Source organism: Eptatretus burgeri, chromosome 8, assembly GCF_056783735.1.
Source record: "Eptatretus burgeri isolate ZD-2024b chromosome 8, Ebu_testis_v1, whole genome shotgun sequence".
Lineage (NCBI taxonomy): Eukaryota > Metazoa > Chordata > Myxini > Myxiniformes > Myxinidae > Eptatretus > Eptatretus burgeri.
In genome coordinates, this window is record NC_140968.1 from 106,765,034 (window position 1) to 106,785,277 (window position 20,244).

The window sequence follows — 20,244 nt, forward strand, 5'->3', positions numbered from 1 at the left end:
AGCACGACTCGTACGATGCGACGCGCTGTCGTGCAGCACGACTCGTACGATGCGACGCGCTGTCGTGCAGCACGACTCGTACCATGCGACGCGCTGTCGTGCAGCACGACTCGTACCATGCGACGCGCTGTCGTGCAGCACGACTCGTACCATGCGACGCGCTGTCGTGCAGCACGACTCGTACGATGCGACGCGCTGTCGTGCAGCACGACTCGTACGATGCGACGCGCTGTCGTGCAGCACGACTCGTACGATGCGACGCGCTGTCGTGCAGCACGACCAGACGATGCGACGCGCTGTCGTGCAGCACGACTCGTACCATGCGACGCGCTGTCGTGCAGCACGACTCGTACCATGCGACGCGCTGTCGTGCAGCACGACTCGTACCATGCGACGCGCTGTCGTGCAGCACGACTCGTACCATGCGACGCGCTGTCGTGCAGCACGACTCGTACCATGCGACGCGCTGTCGTGCAGCACGACTCGTACCATGCGACGCGCTGTCGTGCAGCACGACTCGTACCATGCGACGCGCTGTCGTGCAGCACGACTCGTACCATGCGACGCGCTGTCGTGCAGCACGACTCGTACCATGCGACGCGCTGTCGTGCAGCACGACTCGTACCATGCGACGCGCTGTCGTGCAGCACGACTCGTACCATGCGACGCGCTGTCGTGCAGCACGACTCGTACGATGCGACGCGCTGTCGTGCAGCACGACTCGTACGATGCGACGCGCTGTCGTGCAGCACGACTCGTACGATGCGACGCGCTGTCGTGCAGCACGACTCGTACGATGCGACGCGCTGTCGTGCAGCACGACTCGTACGATGCGACGCGCTGTCGTGCAGCACGACTCGTACCATGCGACGCGCTGTCGTGCAGCACGACTCGTACCATGCGACGCGCTGTCGTGCAGCACGACTCGTACCATGCGACGCGCTGTCGTGCAGCACGACTCGTACCATGCGACGCGCTGTCGTGCAGCACGACTCGTACCATGCGACGCGCTGTCGTGCAGCACGACTCGTACCATGCGACGCGCTGTCGTGGAGCACGACTCGTACCATGCGACGCGCTGTCGTGCAGCACGACTCGTACCATGCGACGCGCTGTCGTGCAGCACGACTCGTACCATGCGACGCGCTGTCGTGCAGCACGACTCGTACCATGCGACGCGCTGTCGTGCAGCACGACTCGTACCATGCGACGCGCTGTCGTGCAGCACGACGATGCGACGCTGTCGTGCAGCACGATGCGATGCGACGCGCTGTCGTGCAGCACGATGCGAGCGACGCGCTGTCGTGCAGCACGACTGCGATGCGACGCTGTCGTGCAGCACGACCAGACGATGCGACGCTGTCGTGCAGCACGACTCAGACGATGCGACGCGCTGTCGTGCAGCACGACTCGTACGATGCGACGCGCTGTCGTGCAGCACGACCAGACGATGCGACGCGCTGTCGTGCAGCACGACTCAGACGATGCGACGCGCTGTCGTGCAGCACGACTCAGACGATGCGACGCGCGCTGTCGTGCAGCACGACTCAGACGATGCGACGCGCTGTCGTGCAGCACGACCAGACGATGCGACGCGCTTGTCGTGCAGCACGACTCAGACGATGCGACGCGCTGTCGTGCAGCACGACCAGACGATGCGACGCTGTCGTGCAGCACGACCAGACGATGCGACGCGCTGTCGTGCAGCACGACTCGTGACGATGCGACGCGCTTGTCGTGCAGCACGACCAGACGATGCGACGCGCTGTCGTGCAGCACGACCAGACGATGCGACGCGCTGTCGTGCAGCACGACTCGTGACGATGCGACGCGCTGTCGTGCAGCACGACTCAGACGATGCGACGCGCTGTCGTGCAGCACGACCAGACGATGCGACGCGCTGTCGTGCAGCACGACCAGACGATGCGACGCGCTGTCGTGCAGCACGACCAGACGATGCGACGCGCTGTCGTGCAGCACGACCAGACGATGCGACGCGCTGTCGTGCAGCACGACTCAGACGATGCGACGCGCTTGTCGTGCAGCACGACCAGACGATGCGACGCGCTGTCGTGCAGCACGACTCAGACGATGCGACGCGCTGTCGTGCAGCACGACCAGACGATGCGACGCGCTGTCGTGCAGCACGACCAGACGATGCGACGCGCTTGTCGTGCAGCACGACCAGACGATGCGACGCGCTGTCGTGCAGCACGACTCAGACGATGCGACGCGCTGTCGTGCAGCACGACCAGACGATGCGACGCGCTGTCGTGCAGCACGACCAGACGATGCGACGCGCTGTCGTGCAGCACGACTCAGACGATGCGACGCGCTGTCGTGCAGCACGACTCAGACGATGCGACGCGCTTGTCGTGCAGCACGACCAGACGATGCGACGCGCTGTCGTGCAGCACGACCAGACGATGCGACGCGCTGTCGTGCAGCACGACTCGTGACGATGCGACGCGCTGTCGTGCAGCACGACCAGACGATGCGACGCGCTGTCGTGCAGCACGACTCAGACGATGCGACGCGCTGTCGTGCAGCACGACTCAGACGATGCGACGCGCTGTCGTGCAGCACGACTCGACGATGCGACGCGCTGTCGTGCAGCACGACTCAGACGATGCGACGCGCTGTCGTGCAGCACGACCAGACGATGCGACGCGCTGTCGTGCAGCACGACTCGTGACGATGCGACGCGCTGTCGTGCAGCACGACCAGACGATGCGACGCGCTGTCGTGCAGCACGACTCGTGACGATGCGACGCGCTGTCGTGCAGCACGACTCGTGACGATGCGACGCGCTGTCGTGCAGCACGACTCAGACGATGCGACGCGCTGTCGTGCAGCACGACTCAGACGATGCGACGCGCTGTCGTGCAGCACGACTCGTACGATGCGACGCGCTGCCGTGCAGCACGACTGCGTGCGACGCGCTGTCGTGCAGCTCGTGCGATGCGACGCGCTGCGTGCAGCACGCTGGCGCGCTGTGCGTGCAGCGATCGACGCGCTGTCGTGCAGCACGACTGCGTGCGATGCGACGCGCTGTCGTGCAGCACGACTCGTACGATGCGGCGCGCTGTCGTGCAGCACGACTCGTACGATGCGACGCGCGCTGTCGTGCAGCACGACTCGTACGTGCGACGCGCTGTCGTGCAGCACGACTCGTACGATGCGGCGGCGCTGTCGTGCAGCACGACTCGTGCGATGCGCTTGCGCTGTCGTGCAGCCGCGACTCGTGATGCGACGCGCTGTCGTGCAGCACGACTCGTACGGTGCGACGCGCTGTCGTGCAGCACGACTCGCTGCGACGCGCTGTCGTGCAGCACGACTGCGGTGCGCCGGCGCTGTCGTGCACGACTCGTACGTGCGACGCGCTGTCGTGCAGCACGACTCGTACGATGCGACGCGCTGTCGTGCAGCACGACTCGTGCCATGCGACGCGCTGTCGTGCCGGCCACGACTCGTACCATGCGACGCGCTGTCGTGCAGCACGACTCGTACCATGCGACGCGCTGTCGTGCAGCACGACTCGTGCCATGCGACGCGCTGTCGTGCAGCACGACTCGTACCATGCGACGCGCTGTCGTGCAGCACGACTCGTGCCATGCGACGCGCTGTCGTGCAGCACGACTCGTACCATGCGACGCGCTGTCGTGCAGCACGGCTCGTACCCATGCGACGCTGTCGTGCAGCCGCGACTCGTACGATGCGACGCGCTGTCGTGCAGCACGACTCGTACCATGCGACGCGCTGTCGTGCAGCACGACTCGTACCATGCGGCGCGCTGTCGTGCAGCACGACTCGTACCATGCGGCGCGCTGTCGTGCAGCACGACTCGTACCATGCGACGCGCTGTCGTGCAGCACGACTCGTACCATGCGACGCGCTGTCGTGCAGCACGACTCGTACCATGCGACGCGCTGTCGTGCAGCACGACTCGTACCATGCGACGCGCTGTCGTGCAGCACGACTCGTACCATGCGACGCGCTGTCGTGCAGCACGACTCGTACCATGCGACGCGCTGTCGTGCAGCACGACTCGTACCATGCGACGCGCTGTCGTGCAGCACGACTCGTACCATGCGACGCGCTGTCGTGCAGCACGACTCGTACGATGCGACGCGCTGTCGTGCAGCACGACTCGTACCATGCGACGCGCTGTCGTGCAGCACGACTCGTACGATGCGACGCGCTGTCGTGCAGCACGGCCTCGTACCATGCGACGCGCTGTCGTGCAGCACGACTCGTGCGATGCGACGCGCTGTCGTGCAGCACGGCTCGTGCGATGCGACGCGCTGTCGTGCAGCACGACTCGTGCGATGCGACGCGCTGTCGTGCAGCACGACTCGTGCGATGCGACGCGCTGTGTGCAGCACGGCTCGTGCGATGCGACGCGCTGTCGGGTGCAGCACGACTCGTACGATGCGACGCGCTGTCGTGCAGCACGACTCGTACGCGATGCGACGCGCTGTCGTGCAGCACGGCTCGTACGATGCGACGCGCTGTCGTGCAGCACGACTCGTACGTATGCGACGCGCTGTCGTGCAGCACGACTCGTACGGTGCGACGCGGCTGTCGTGCAGCACGACTCGTGCGATGCGACGCGCTGTCGTGCAGCACGACTCGTGCGATGCGACGCGCTGTCGTGCAGCACGACTCGTACGATGCGACGCGCTGTCGTGCAGCACGGCTCGTGCGATGCGACGCGCTGTCGTGCAGCACGACTCGTACGATGCGACGCGCTGTCGTGCAGCACGACTCGTACGATGCGACGCGCTGTCGTGCAGCACGACTCGTGCGATGCGACGCGCTGTCGTGCAGCACGACTCGTACGATGCGACGCGCTGTCGTGCAGCACGACTCGTGCGATGCGACGCGCTGTCGTGCAGCACGACTCGTACGATGCGACGCGGCTGTCGTGCAGCACGACTCGTGCGATGCGACGCGCTGTCGTGCAGCACGACTCGTACGATGCGACGCGCTGTCGTGCAGCACGACTCGTGCGATGCGGCGCGCTGTCGTGCAGCACGACTCGTACGATGCGACGCGCTGTCGTGCAGGCCACGACTCGTGCGGTGCGACGCTGTCGTGCAGCACGACTCGTACGATGCGACGCGCTGTCGTGCAGCGACTCGTGCGATGCGACGCGCTGTCGTGCAGCACGACTCGTGCGATGCGACGCGCTGTCGTGCAGCACGACTCGTGCGATGCGACGCGCGCTGTCGTGCAGCACGTCTCGCACGATGCGACGCTCTGTCGTGCAGCACGACTCGTACGATGCGACGCGCTGTCGTCCAGCACGACTCGTACGATGCGACGCGCTGCCGTGCAGCACGACGCGTGCGGTGCGACGCGCTGTCGTGCAGCACGACTCGTGCGATGCGACGCGCTGTCGTGCAGCACGACTCGTACGATGCGACGCGCTGTCGTGCAGCACGACTCGTACGATGCGACGCGCTGTCGTGCAGCACGACTCGTGCGATGCGACGCGCTGTCGTGCAGCCGCGACTCGTACGATGCGACGCGCTGTCGTGCAGCCGCGACTCGTACGATGCGGCGCTGTCGTGCAGCCGCGACTTTCGTGCGATGCGACGCGCTGTCGTGCAGCACGACTCGTGCGATGCGACGCGCTGTCGTGCAGCACGACTCGTCGCGATGCGGCGCGCTGTCGTGCAGCACGACTCGTGCGATGCGACGCGCTGTCGTGCAGCCGCGACTCGTACGATGCGGCGCGCTGTCGGTGCAGCACGACTCGTACGATCTGACGCTGTCGTGCAGCCGCGACTCGTCTGATGCGACGCGCTGTCGTGCAGCACGACTCGTGCGATGCGACGCGCTGTCGTGCAGCACGACTCGTGCGATGCGACGCGCTGTCGTGCAGCACGACTCGTACGCGATGCGACGCGCTGTCGTGCAGCACGACTAAATGCGATGCGACGCGCTGTCGTGCAGCACGACTCGTGCGATGCGGCAGCGCTGTCGTGCAGCACGACTTCGTGCGATGCGACGCGCTGTCGTGCAGCACGACTCGTACGATGCGACGCGCTGTCGTGCAGCCGCGACTCGTATGCGATGCGCGCTGTCGTGCAGCACGACTCGTACGTGCGATGCGGCGCTGTCGTGCAGCACGACTCGTACGATGCGACGCGCTGTCGTGCAGCCACGACTCGTGCGATGCGACGCGCTGTCGTGCAGCACGACTCGTACGATGCGACGCGCTGTCGTGCAGCACGACTCGTACGTGCGGCGCTGTCGTGCAGCGCGCGACTCGTACGGCGACGCGCTGTCGTGCAGCACGACTCGTGCGATGCGACGCGCTGTCGTGCAGCACGACTCGTACGATGCGGCCGGCGCTGTCGTGCAGCACGACTCGTACGATGCGACGCGCTGTGCGTGCAGCACGACTCGTGCGATGCGACGCGCTGTCGTGCAGCACGACTCGTACGATGCGACGCGCTGTCGTGCAGCACGACTCGTGCGATGCGACGCGCTGTCGTGCAGCACGACTCGTGCGATGCGACGCGCTGTCGTGCAGCACGACTCGTACGATGCGTGACGCTGTCGTGCAGCACGACTCGTGCGATGCGACGGCGCTGTCGTGCAGCAGGCCTCGTCTGCCGAGTCAGGCGGCGCTGTCGTGCAGCACGGCTCGTGCGATGCGACGCGCTGTCGTGCAGCCGCGACTCGTACGATGCGGCAGCTGTCGTGGCAGCCGACTCGTGCGATGCGACGCGCTGTCGTGCAGCACGACTCGTACGATGCGACGCGCTGTCGTGCAGCCGCGACTCGTACGATGCGACGCGCTGTCGTGCAGCACGACCTCATGATCGATGCGACGCGCTGTCGTGCAGCACGACTCGTGCGATGCGACGCGCTGTCGTGCAGCCACGACTCGTACGATGCGACGGCGCTGTCGTGCAGCACGACTCGTACGATGCGGCGCTGTCGTGCAGCACGACTCGTGCGATGCGAGGCAGCTGTCGTGCAGCACGACTCGTGCGATGCGACGCGCTGTCGTGCAGCACGACTCGTACGATGCGACGCGCTGTCGTGCAGCACGACTCGTGCGATGCGACGCGCTGTCGTGCAGCACGACTCGTACGATGCGACGCGCTGTCGTGCAGCCGCGACTCGTACGATGCGACGCGCTGTCGTGCAGCCGCGACTCGTCACGATGCGACGCGCTGTCGTGCAGCACGACTCGTGCGATGCGACGCGCTGTCGTGCAGCACGACTCGTGCGATGCGACGCGCTGTGCGTGCAGGCACGACTCGTGCGATGCGACGCGCTGTCGTGCAGCACGACTCGTGCGATGCGACGCGCTGTCGTGCAGCACGACTCGTGCGATGCGACGCGCTGTCGTGCAGCCGCGACTCGTGCGATGCGACGCGCTGTCGTGCAGCACGACTCGTACGTACGCGACGCGCTGTCGTGCAGCACGACTCGTACGATGCGACGCGCTGTCGTGCAGCACGACTCGTGCGATGCGACGCGCTGTCGTGCAGCACGACTCGTGCGATGCGACGCGCTGTCGTGCAGCACGACTCGTACGATGCGACGCGCTGTCGTGCAGCACGACTCGTACGATGCGACGCGCTGTCGTGCAGCACGACTCGTACGATGCGACGCGCTGTCGTGCAGCACGGCTCGTACGATGCGACGCGCTGTCGTGCAGCACGACTCGTACGGTGCGACGCGCTGTCGTGCAGCACGACTCGTACGATGCGACGCGCTGTCGTGCAGCACGACTCGTACGATGCGACGCGCTGTCGTGCAGCACGACTCGTGCGATGCGACGCGCTGTCGTGCAGCACGGCTCGTCGATGCGACGCGCTGTCGTGCAGCACGACTCGTACGATGCGACGCGCTGTCGTGCAGCACGACTCGTACGATGCGACGCGCTGTCGTGCAGCACGACTCGTACGATGCGAGGCGCAGTCGTGCAGGCACGACTCGTACGATGCGACGCGCTGTCGTGCAGCACGACTCGTGCGATGCGACGCGCTGTCGTGCAGCACGACTCGTGCGATGCGACGCGCTGTCGTGCAGCACGACTCGTACGATGCGACGGCGCTGTCGTGCAGCACGACTCGTACGGTGCGACGCGCTGTCGTGCAGCACGACTCGTACGTGCGACGCGCTGTCGTGCAGCACGACTCGTGCGATGCGACGCGCTGTGCGTGCAGCACGACTCGTACGATGCGACGCGCTGTCGTGCAGCACGACTCGTACGATGCGACGCGCTGTCGTGCAGCACGACTCGTACGATGCGACGCGCTGTCGTGCAGCACGACTCGTGACGATGTACGCAGCAGACTCGTGATGCGCAGCACGACTCGTACGACGATGTCCAGCGACGCGATGCGACTAGCTCGTACGATGCGACGTGGCCACGACTCGTACGATGCGATGTCGTGCAGCACGACTCGTACGATGCGACGCGCTCGTGCAGCACGACTCGTACGACGACGCTGTGCGAGTGTACGATGCGATACGCTGTCGTGCAGCACGACTCGTACGTACACGCGCGCTGTCGTGCAGCACGACTCAGTACGATGCGACGCGCATTGTCGTGCAGCACGACTCAGTACGTGGACGCCATTGTCGGTAGCACGATCGTACGATGCGACGCGCTGTGGTGCAGCACGGAAAGCTCAGTACGATGCGACGCGCTGTCGTGCAGCACTGACTCGTGACGATGCGACGCGCTGGTCGTGCAGCACGACTCAGTACGATGCGACGCGTACGGTCGTGCAGCGCGACTGCGTGACGATGCGACGCTGTCCTGTCGCGGTGCAGCACGACCAGACGATGCGACGCGCTGTCGTGCAGCACGACTCAGTACGATGTGCGACGCGCTGTCGTGCAGCACGACTCGTGACGATAGCGACGCGCTGTCGTGCAGCACGACTCGTACGTACGATAGCGACGCGCTGTCGTGCAGCACGACTGCGTACGATGCGACGCGCTGTCGCTGCAGCACGACTCAGTACGATGCGACGACGCGCTGTCGGGTGCAGCACGACTGTCCCGGTGCCAGCGCTGTGCGTGCAGCACGACTCGTACGATGCGACGCTGCTCGTCAGCAGCACGACTCGTGCGATGCGACGCGGCTGTCGTGCAGCACGACTCGTACGATGCGCGACGCGCTGTCGTGCAGCACGACTCGTACGATGCGACGCGCTGTCGTGCAGCACGACACGGTACGATGCGACGATCAAATGTCTCGCTGGTACAGCACGAGCCTCAGTACGATGCGACGCAGCTGTCGTGCAGCACGACTCGCCGTGCGATGCGACGTGTCATTGTCGTGCAGCACGACTCGTACGATGCGACGCCATTGTCACGTGCAGCACGAGCTACATGCGTGCGACGCTGTCGTGCAGCACGACTCGTACGATGCGACGCGCTGCCATCGTGCAGCACGACTCGTACGATGCGACGCGCTGTCGTGCAGCACGACTCGTACGTGCGACGCGCATGTCGTGCAGCACGACTCGCATCGATGCGACGCGCTGTCGCGTGCAGCACGACTCGTACGATGCGACGCTCTCCCTGGTGCAGAGCACGACTCGTGCGATAGCGACGCGGCTGTCGTGCAGCACGACTCGTGCGGTGCGACGGCGCTGTCGTGCAGCACGGCCCGTCGTACGATGCGGCGCGCTGTCGGTGTGCGTGCAGCACGACTCTGTACGGTGGGCACGCTGACGCTGTCGGGCAGCACGACTCGTACGATGCGACGTGACACTGTGGTGCAGCACGACTCGTACGATGCGACGCTGCTGTCGTGCAGCACGACTCTGCGTGTCGAGTGCGACGCGCTTAGGCGCGTGCAGCACGACTCGTACGATGCGACGCGCTGCTGTCGTGCAGCACGACTCGTACGATGCAGTGACGCTACGCTGTCGTGCAGCACGACTCGTACGATGCTGCGACGCCGCTATCGTCGTGCAGCACGACTCGTGACGATGCGTCTGACCACGTGTCGTGCAGCACGACTCGTGCGATGCGACGACGCTGTCGTGCAGCACGACTCGTACGATGCGACGACGCTGTGGGCAGCACGACTCGTACCGGTGCGACGCGTGCTGTCAGCGGCAGCACGACTCGTACGATGCGACGCGCTGTGCGTGCAGCACGACTCGTACGATGCGACGCGCTGTGCGTGCAGCACGACTCGTGACGATCGGCGACGCGCATGTCGGCCCCGCACGACTCGTACGATGCGACGCGCTGTGGTGCAGCACGACTCGTGCGATCGACGCTGATCGGCATACGACTCGTGTCGTAGCATTCAATGCGTGATGCGACGACTCGTCTATCTGTGCTGGTCGTGCAGCCGCGACTCGTCTGGTCTTGACGTAGCTATGGTACAGCCATGACGATAAAATCTGACTGATCCACATGCCTGGTCGTGAATTATGCAGACTCAGGTCCGTCTGATCGACAGGCCAGCATCGTGTGGCCGGCTCACGACTCGTCTGATCTGACAGCGACGCTGTCGTGCAGCCCGTCCTGACTCGTCGATCTGACGGCTGGCTCGTCGTGCAGCACGACTCGTACGATGCGACGTAATGTCGCAGCACGACTCACGTGCGATGCGACGGCTGTCGTGCAGCACGACTCGTACGATGCGGCCAGCGCTGCGCTTGTCGTGCAGCCACGACTCGTCGTACGATGCGACGGCCTTGTATCGTGCAGCGACTCGTGCGATCGCGGCATGCGCGGCTATCGCGTGCAGCGTGGACTGTACGTCACGAATGCGTGGCGCGTGCAGCACGATTCCCCGATGCGATGCTGACGCGCTGTCGTGCAGCACGACTCGTGCACTGATGCGGGCAGCACGCGCTGGTCGCAGCACGACTCGTGCTGATGGCCAAGCACCCGCTGTCGTGCAGCCTCGACTGCACGTGCGATGCGACGCGGCTGTCGCAGCGTGCGCGCGACTCGTCACGATGCGACGGCGCTAATGTACGTGCAGCCTTGGTTTCGTCACCATGCGACGCGCTGTGGTGGCAGCCGCACGACCGTCTGATGCGACGCGCTGTCGCGTGCAGCGCGACAGTTCATTACGTACGATGCGGCGCAGCTGTCGTGCCGCAGCCGAGCTCGTCTGATTCGTGTGCTGGCACGTCGTGCTGTATTTATGGCTAAATGCGATACCGGAGTGGGCTGGCTGATCGTGCGGCTGGCTCGTGCCATGCCGCATTCATTGCTGTGGCTAATGCGTGCAGCACGACTGGTACCATGCGACGCGCTGTCGGTCCAGCACGACTCCTACCATGCGACGCGCTGTCCTCCAGCACGACTCGTACGATGCGCCCCGCTGTCGTGCAGCACGACTCGTACCATGCGACGCTGTCGTGCAGCACGACTCGTACCATGCGACGCGCTGTCGTGCAGCACGACTCGTACGATGCGACGCGCTGTCGTGCAGCACGACTCGTACGATGCGACGCGCTGTCGTGCAGCACGACTCGTACGATGCGACGCGCTGTCGTGCAGCACGACTCGTACCATGCGACGCGCTGTCGTGCAGCACGACTCGTACCATGCGACGCGCTGTCGTGCAGCACGACTCGTACCATGCGACGCGCTGTCGTGCAGCACGACTCGTACGATGCGACGCGCTGTCGTGCAGCACGACTCGGAGGATGCGACGCGCTGTCGTGCAGCACGACTCGTACGATGCGACGCGCTGTCGTGCAGCACGACTCGTACGATGCGACGCGCTGTCGTGCAGCACGACTCGTACGATGCGACGCGCTGTCGTGCAGCACGACTCGTACCATGCGACGCGCTGTCGTGCAGCACGACTCGTACGATGCGACGCGCTGTCGTGCAGCACGACTCGTACCATGCGACGCGCTGTCGTGCAGCACGACTCGTACCATGCGACGCGCTGTCGTGCAGCACGACTCGTACCATGCGACGCGCTGTCGTGCAGCACGACTCGTACCATGCGACGCGCTGTCGTGCAGCACGACTCGTACCATGCGACGCGCTGTCGTGCAGCACGACTCGTACCATGCGACGCGCTGTCGTGCAGCACGACTCGTACCATGCGACGCGCTGTCGTGCAGCACGACTCGTACCATGCGACGCGCTGTCGTGCAGCACGACTCGTACCATGCGACGCGCTGTCGTGCAGCACGACTCGTACCATGCGACGCGCTGTCGTGCAGCACGACTCGTACCATGCGACGCGCTGTCGTGCAGCACGACTCGTACCATGCGACGCGCTGTCGTGCAGCACGACTCGTACCATGCGACGCGCTGTCGTGCAGCACGACTCGTACCATGCGACGCGCTGTCGTGCAGCACGACTCGTACCATGCGACGCGCTGTCGTGCAGCACGACTCGTACCATGCGACGCGCTGTCGTGCAGCACGACTCGTACCATGCGACGCGCTGTCGTGCAGCACGACTCGCACCATGCGACGCGCTGTCGTGCAGCACGACTCGTACCATGCGACGCGCTGTCGTGCAGCACGACTCGTACCATGCGACGCGCTGTCGTGCAGCACGACTCGTACCATGCGACGCGCTGTCGTGCAGCACGACTCGTACCATGCGACGCGCTGTCGTGCAGCACGACTCGTACCATGCGACGCGCTGTCGTGCAGCACGACTCGTACCATGCGACGCGCTGTCGTGCAGCACGACTCGCACCATGCGACGCGCTGTCGTGCACCACCACTCGTACCATGCGACGCGCTGCCGTGCAGCACGGCTCGTACCATGCGACGCGCTGTCGTGCAGCACGACTCGCACCATGCGACGCGCTGTCGTGCAGCACGACTCGTACCATGCGACGCGCTGTCGTGCAGCACGACTCGTACCATGCGACGCGCTGTCGTGCAGCACGACTCGTACCATGCGACGCGCTGTCGTGCAGCACGACTCGTACCATGCGACGCGCTGTCGTGCAGCACGACTCGTACCATGCGACGCGCTGTCGTGCAGCACGACTCGCACCATGCGACGCGCTGTCGTGCAGCACGACTCGTACCATGCGACGCGCTGTCGTGCAGCACGACTCGTACCATGCGACGCGCTGTCGTGCAGCACGACTCGTACCATGCGACGCGCTGTCGTGCAGCACGACTCGTACCATGCGACGCGCTGTCGTGCAGCACGACTCGTACCATGCGACGCGCTGTCGTGCAGCACGACTCGTACCATGCGACGCGCTGTCGTGCAGCACGACTCGTACCATGCGACGCGCTGTCGTGCAGCACGACTCGTACCATGCGACGCGCTGTCGTGCAGCACGACTCGTACCATGCGACGCGCTGTCGTGCAGCACGACTCGTACCATGCGACGCGCTGTCGTGCAGCACGACTCGTACCATGCGACGCGCTGTCGTGCAGCACGACTCGTACCATGCGACGCGCTGTCGTGCAGCACGACTCGTACCATGCGACGCGCTGTCGTGCAGCACGACTCGTACCATGCGACGCGCTGTCGTGCAGCACGACTCGTACCATGCGACGCGCTGTCGTGCAGCACGACTCGTACCATGCGACGCGCTGTCGTGCAGCACGACTCGTACCATGCGACGCGCTGTCGTGCAGCACGACTCGTACCATGCGACGCGCTGTCGTGCAGCACGACTCGTACCATGCGACGCGCTGTCGTGCAGCACGACTCGTACCATGCGACGCGCTGTCGTGCAGCACGACTCGTACCATGCGACGCGCTGTCGTGCAGCACGACTCGTACCATGCGACGCGCTGTCGTGCAGCACGACTCGTACCATGCGACGCGCTGTCGTGCAGCACGACTCGTACCATGCGACGCGCTGTCGTGCAGCACGACTCGTACCATGCGACACGTTGTCCAACAATGGCATTGCATGCTTTGGTGACTGTCCCATTCGTGTTATAACAAAGTGCTGTTGTTGTGTTGCCTCCATACTGAGGCTTCTTCTCGTGAGGCTGCATTCAAGCCAAGTTTATGAAATGCATCATGTCTTGCTGCTGGTGAAGCATCCTTGCTTTCAGTGGAAGAAACTTTGTTGTTTCGCATGTTTTTTTAACATCGTTTCCTTGATGTCCTTGTAATATGTGTATAAATACACAGATGTCTACTAAATAGTATTTTCCTGCATGCGATTTACTCACCAGCTTAACCATGAGCCTTAAAAGTCCACTGTTATAAAAAGGAGAGTCAGGCAGACTGCAGCAACTTGCACTTCTTGCCATCTCTCTGGGGCCACGATTTCTTTCTTCGTGCACTGAAACCATGAATGGCTTTGCACAGAGTTTACTCCATGAAGTGTAGCGATTTTGAAACAAATGTGATTTCCTGGGTCTGGTGGAAATATGTTGTGACTGGCTGAACCGGGATGGGTGTTATAAGCTGAATTTGCTCACATAATCTCTGGTTTTGCTTTACTTCATTATGTCTCATTTATATAGTACTTTGTTTATTTATTGTGCATTTGTCTGCACTACTGGTCAAAAGTTTTATAACACCCCCATTTTCCAGTTTTTACTGAAATCTAGGCAGTTCAAGTCTAGTGAATAACCTGAAATGGTACAAAGCAAAGCGGTAAACTGCCAGAGGTTAAAAAAAAGTTTATGTTATCAACAACTGAAAAAGAATGTAAATTTCAGAGTTGTTAAAAAAGGCCCTTTTCAGGGAACAAGTAATGGGTTAGCAACTGCAACTGTTCTGCAGCAATGCAAGTAAATTAAGCCTTGAAAGTTGATGCAAACAATTCCTACAGGTGTCCCAACTTTTGGTGATTAGTTTCAAACCCTCTATCTGTATAAAAGCAGTGTTGGAACAGACTGTGTTGCTCCACCCTCTGAAGCATTATTTGGACAATATTGCACTGCAGGAAGTAGTATATTGCTATCACAATGATGACAAAAAGACAATTAACAAAGGAAGACAGACAGACCTTTATATCCCTTAAAAGTTTAGGTCTTTACTTGAAAGAAATTGCAAAGAAGTCAAGGTGTCAGTGAGTACAGTTTCCTACACCATCAAAAGGCACTTGGAAACTGGAGGAAACTCTGACAGGAAGAGGTCGAGCACACCCAAAGCCACAACACATTCAGAAGACAAGTTTCTGAGAGTCAACAGCTTGCGTGATAGGTGGCAAACAGGACAGCAGCTTCAAGCACAGCTTAACACTGGTCGAAGTAAGGAAGTCCCAGTTTCAAATGTGAAGAGAAGACTTTGAGCTGCAGGTTTGACAGGTCGAGTGGCAGTACGAAAGCTATTGCTAAGATGGCAAAATAAGAGAAAGAGGCTTGCCTGGGCCATGAAGCACCGCTAGTGGACTACCGCAAACTGGAAGAAGGTCTTATGGACCGATGAATCAAAATTTGAAATCTTCGGTTCATCACACAGGGTTTTTGTACGCCCTCGAGTAGGCGAAAGGATGGTTCCTCAGTTCGTGACACCAACTGTCAAACATGGAGGAGAAACGTGATGATCTGGGGCTCTTTTGCTGGATCCAGAGTCGGCGACTTGCAGAGTGACTGGCATCCTGAACCAAAAGGGCCACCACAGCATTTAGCAACGCCATGCAATACCCTCTGGTCTACGCCTAGTTGGTCGGGGGTTCATCCTACAGCAAGATAATGACCCAAAACATACCTCCAGTCTACGTCAGAACTTCCTTCAAAGAAAAGAACAAGACGGTAGGCTTCAAATCATGGAATGGCCAGCACAGTCTCCAGACTTAAACCCCATCGAGCTGGTTTGGGATGAACTAGACAGAAGGGTGAAGACAAAGCAACCTACAAGTGCAACACATTTGTGGGAACCTCTGCAGCAGTGTTGGGAAGAACTTTCTGAACAATAATTGATTTCCATTGTGGAAAGAATGCCACGAGTATGTTCGGCTGTTATATCTGCAAAAGGTGGCTACTTTGATGAGTCAAAAATTTAGATTAAATTTGGTTCAACAAAACGATTCCATGATTTCTTTTTTATCTGCAATTGTTTATTTGTTGTATGCTTTAATACCAGAGTACATTGAAACATTAAACTGCTTAAATTTCACTAAAAGCTGGGAAAATGGAGGTGTTCTAAAACTTTTGACCGGTAGAGTATTTTCTTTACTCATTTTCAGCTCGTTCTTCAACACATTTGGTCCCAAAACAAATTATTATTTCCTCATCTTCTGTCGACTCGTATGTTTTTAATAACCAAATGTGTTTTGCCCATACTACTTCTTCCCTTCCTGGATCGCTTGCAAACCCCCATCCCATGTCCCATCACATTCATATAGCGCCGTCTTTCTTTGTGTCTTTGACATCACACTGGGAATGGAAGGAAAGGTGATTCGTTTTCATCTTTCTGCCCTTCGGATCCTGAAAACAAGCCTGTTTTGCAGTGAATGTGGGGTCGCAGTGGTGACCTACTAAATAGGATGGTAACCTTTACCTCTGTCTTTCATATGATTATCCATCCATCCATTGGGACCATACTCTGTGCAGAGCGTTGATGCTGCCTCAGCAGTCTCCTTGGCTGCTCGGCCCAATCCAAGACGGGTCGCCACTCCGACACAGGATACCAGCAAGCCGGCACTAATTTTGCCGACCTCGGAATGATGACAGGCAGAGTGAACCCCACCTGGTATTATTTCAACAGGCGAGAGGGATTTCAACTCAGGATTTGAGGATCCCAAGCCCACCACCCGAACCATTAAGCCAACATGTATGATTATCTGCATGCCAGTGTCTCCTCCATCCCCTATGTTTCCACTCTGGATACTACACTGTGAGCCCTGCTTCATGTGTCCCCTCTCTCTCCCTACCAAATATCCCTCTGGCCTGGCCCACCCCATTTGTGCATTCCCTCTACATGTTTCCTGATCCCTCCCTCCCTTTTTCTACCCTCATGAACCGTCCCAAACCCCCACCCATTCCTTTCCAGGTTATTGTGTTTTCTCCACTTCCTTCTCTAGCTTTATTTGGGATTGTTCACCCTGTGTCCTACTCCTCCCTTTGCTCTCATTCTCCCCTCATCCATTCTTCCTCTAAGTATCCCATTGTTGTGTCCTTCTACCCTGTTACTGGTTTCTTTCCCCGCTTTCCACTGTCTGCTCGCCGTTCTGTTCTGTGTATTTGCTCTTCCCCGAGCTTCGACTTTGCATACAAATTAAATAATTGTATCAGTAGTCTTTTAGAAAGTCTGCTGAATAGAGTGATCTGTAACCAGACAATTAAAACACTGAAGTATGTTTACCGGCGTTCTAACTGCGTGGTTCTCTCTGTCACTTTGGCTGTAATTTAGACCTTTTAAAGTCACGAATCGTCGTGTTTTATTTATCTTACTTGTACCTTATCAATTAGCCCTCACTTTCGCTGAGGAAATGGTGGCTGTGCCATAATTGCCATTCTTTATTGATGTTTATTACTTGTTTCGAGCCAAGCAGTGTGCATTGTCTGTGATTGCAGGTGTACGACTTTGCAGTTCGGGAATCCTCGGTCATGCCTCGTGTTCCAACCGACGATGCGCACACGCCACCACGCAAGAAGAAGAGAAAACATCGGTCTGACTTTTCTACCCAAATTCGAAATAGTGTTTGTGATATTCTGTTGTGCATTAGAATACCCTTAATATGGTACAATGTCATTGGTCTCTGAATCGAACGGCACTTTTAGCTCATCGGTGTATTAAGTGGAATTTGATCCGAGGACCATCATGGGGGTTGAATCGTGTCAGCTGGATGGGTTACCTCACTCTTTGCCAAACGGCACGTTCATCTTTCTACTGCTCATTTTAACTCTGCTTCATCTGCGGCTCCATTTACACGCGCCTTCTTCACATCACTTTACACTAAAGTATCGTACCCTGCCATGCAGCCATTACATGAAAGCGACTTCACTGATGTTCCTCCAAGATAAATAAATATCTCTCTCCTTGATCGACGAAGACTTTCGCTTTGTGAAAACGAGTTCACGATGAAATGTTTTTGACCAGCTTTGATGGTATGGACTGTACATCGAACATGTTTGAAACAAAATCGGATAAATGCATGTTTTGGTAGAACATGACTTTGCCCTTCCAAAAATATATAGTGTTTTTATTATTATCACTCCGCCATGACCAGGGCTCGTCAATTCAAACAGACCACGGAACCAAGCTGTTCACGTTGATGGGACTGTATAATGTCCTTGGATTTGACTGCCCAGACATTTTCAGCATTTATGAGATATGGTTTAACTGATCCTATCCTAAAGCCACTCAGGCATGGATTGAATCGAATCCACCAAGGCCATATCAAGAGTAGGTCTAGACACGGTGCTTGCCAGGTGGTGAGTAGTTTTACAGTCGTCGATTAGTCGACTCAGATTGATCTGGGAAGAGTACAGTGCACAGAGATGACTGATGAGGATGGAAAAATAATGTTGGATGGTAATACTTTATTTGAAGTTAGTTAAATCATGAAGGAAAGTATTTTAAAAGTACCGTTTGTCCAGATTATTGTGCTGTCATTTGGCGAGTAAAAACCATTTTCAACTTTTTCAAGTCTTACAAGTCTGAAAACCTGTTGCTTCTCCTCTCTCAGAAATGGTTGGGGGCCCTTATTTATTTTACATGATCGAAGTGGAGCTTCTCCCCTTTCCCCCTCCCCCTCCCTCCCCCCATCACACACACACACACACACACACACACACACACACACACACACACACACACACACACACACACACACACACACACACACACACACACACACACACACACACACACACACACACACCTTGTTTCCATCTCCCTCTCCCTCTCACACAGCCACTGGGCTTGGGGTAAGTGCCGTCATTTCCCTGAGTACTCTCAGTACAGGCGACGTCACAACAATGGCACACACAGCTTTTCTTACCACACTCAGCGGGGCATTTCCTAAGTATGAATTTCCTCCTCCCCATAGATGCCAACCTGTCTCAAACAACAGGTCAGCACCATATCTCTGGATATATCTCAAGCATTAGACACAGTCTGCCATCCTGTTTTGCTTGCCGAGCTTTCGACCTGTGCCTCACAAGACTGCCTTCATATCTGGCCTTGTTAAGTTTTCCACTCGTACAGTCAACGCATTGCTGTGAACGAAACCACCTCTGTGCTCTCCTAGTGTCGGCAAGAGTGCCCAGAGGTACCATGCTAAGCCCAGTTACGTTCCTCTTCTACATAAATCACCTGTGTTCTCCATAAATAAACCCTCTCTTCCTTTCTGCAGATGACTCCACATTGTCTATTATAGTAGGTTAGAGTCCAGCAGCAGCTGCACCACTCTCTGCTGATCTGGAATTGATTAGATACTTGTCTGATGATTAAACATGTTTTTCAACCTTGGAAGATCTCTGTTGTTCCCATTCCCTCTGGAAGGATCATCAAACCAACTCACTTGTTTATTTCCATGGTCCTTCACTGGAAGAGGTTTATTGTCTTAAACTTCTACTTGGCCTCACCATCAGTCATGACCTCTCCTAGGCTGACCGCATTGCAAAGTTGGTATCCAAAGCCAGCTGCCAATTGGGCATCATCTGTCATTCCTTCATCGAGCAAAACTAATCACAGCCAACAAGGCCTTTTTCCATTGCTCAATGGAGTCAACTACTCTCCTCTACGAGCTGGGGCACCAGGTACCACATCTGTGTCTCCTGGAAATTGTGGAATTGAAAGCTCTCAACATATTTGGAATCTCCTGCAATGAGGTAGAAGCACAAGGTCTATTGCTTTCACATCGCAGGTAGGTTGGTGGTCTCTGTTTTCTGCCGCTTATGCTCCAACGATCCTCCCTCTGCTCTCTCAGCCCACCGCCCCTCCCCTGCAATTCCTGGATACAAGGTAATACAAGGAACTATGATGCAGAAGGAGGCCATTAGGACCATCATGCCTGTGCATTTCTGCCAATGTCCATGTAGCCCTTTATCCACAATGCTTATATGTACCTATCTAATTCCAGTTTAAACCCATACCATTTCTGCTGTCAGTACCTTTCAAAAGAGACCATTACATGCATCGCCTTAACACCTCTGTCTTCCCAACTCTCTTCTTTACTCTCAAGCTATGGTTCCTGTCCTATCATCGTCGAGGATTTTTCCAGGATGTCCGTTGTCCATCGTGATGTCAAAGACATTTATGTGTTCATTCTCTTGTTTTTTGTTTACACCTGCTGTTCCTTTCATTCTATTGCCTTTTTCCCATCTGTCAGCTCGCTCTTCCATGAGCCTTGATCTTGTATTAGAAAGGATTACTTTTC

General features: G+C 58.6%; 1 protein-coding gene across 6 annotated transcripts in view; it reads left to right on the forward strand.

Moving 5' to 3' along the window:
- Nucleotides 1-20,244, forward strand: part of EZH2 (enhancer of zeste 2 polycomb repressive complex 2 subunit) — a 125,008-nt gene that overhangs the window by 67,507 nt on the left and 37,257 nt on the right. For all 6 annotated transcript variants that reach the window (XM_085893452.1, XM_085893455.1, XM_085893454.1 and 3 more), the window contains one exon: nucleotides 17,435-17,529. In XM_085893452.1, the coding sequence (XP_085749578.1) occupies nucleotides 17,435-17,529 (95 nt within the window). The remainder of the gene's footprint in view (nucleotides 1-17,434; nucleotides 17,530-20,244) is intronic.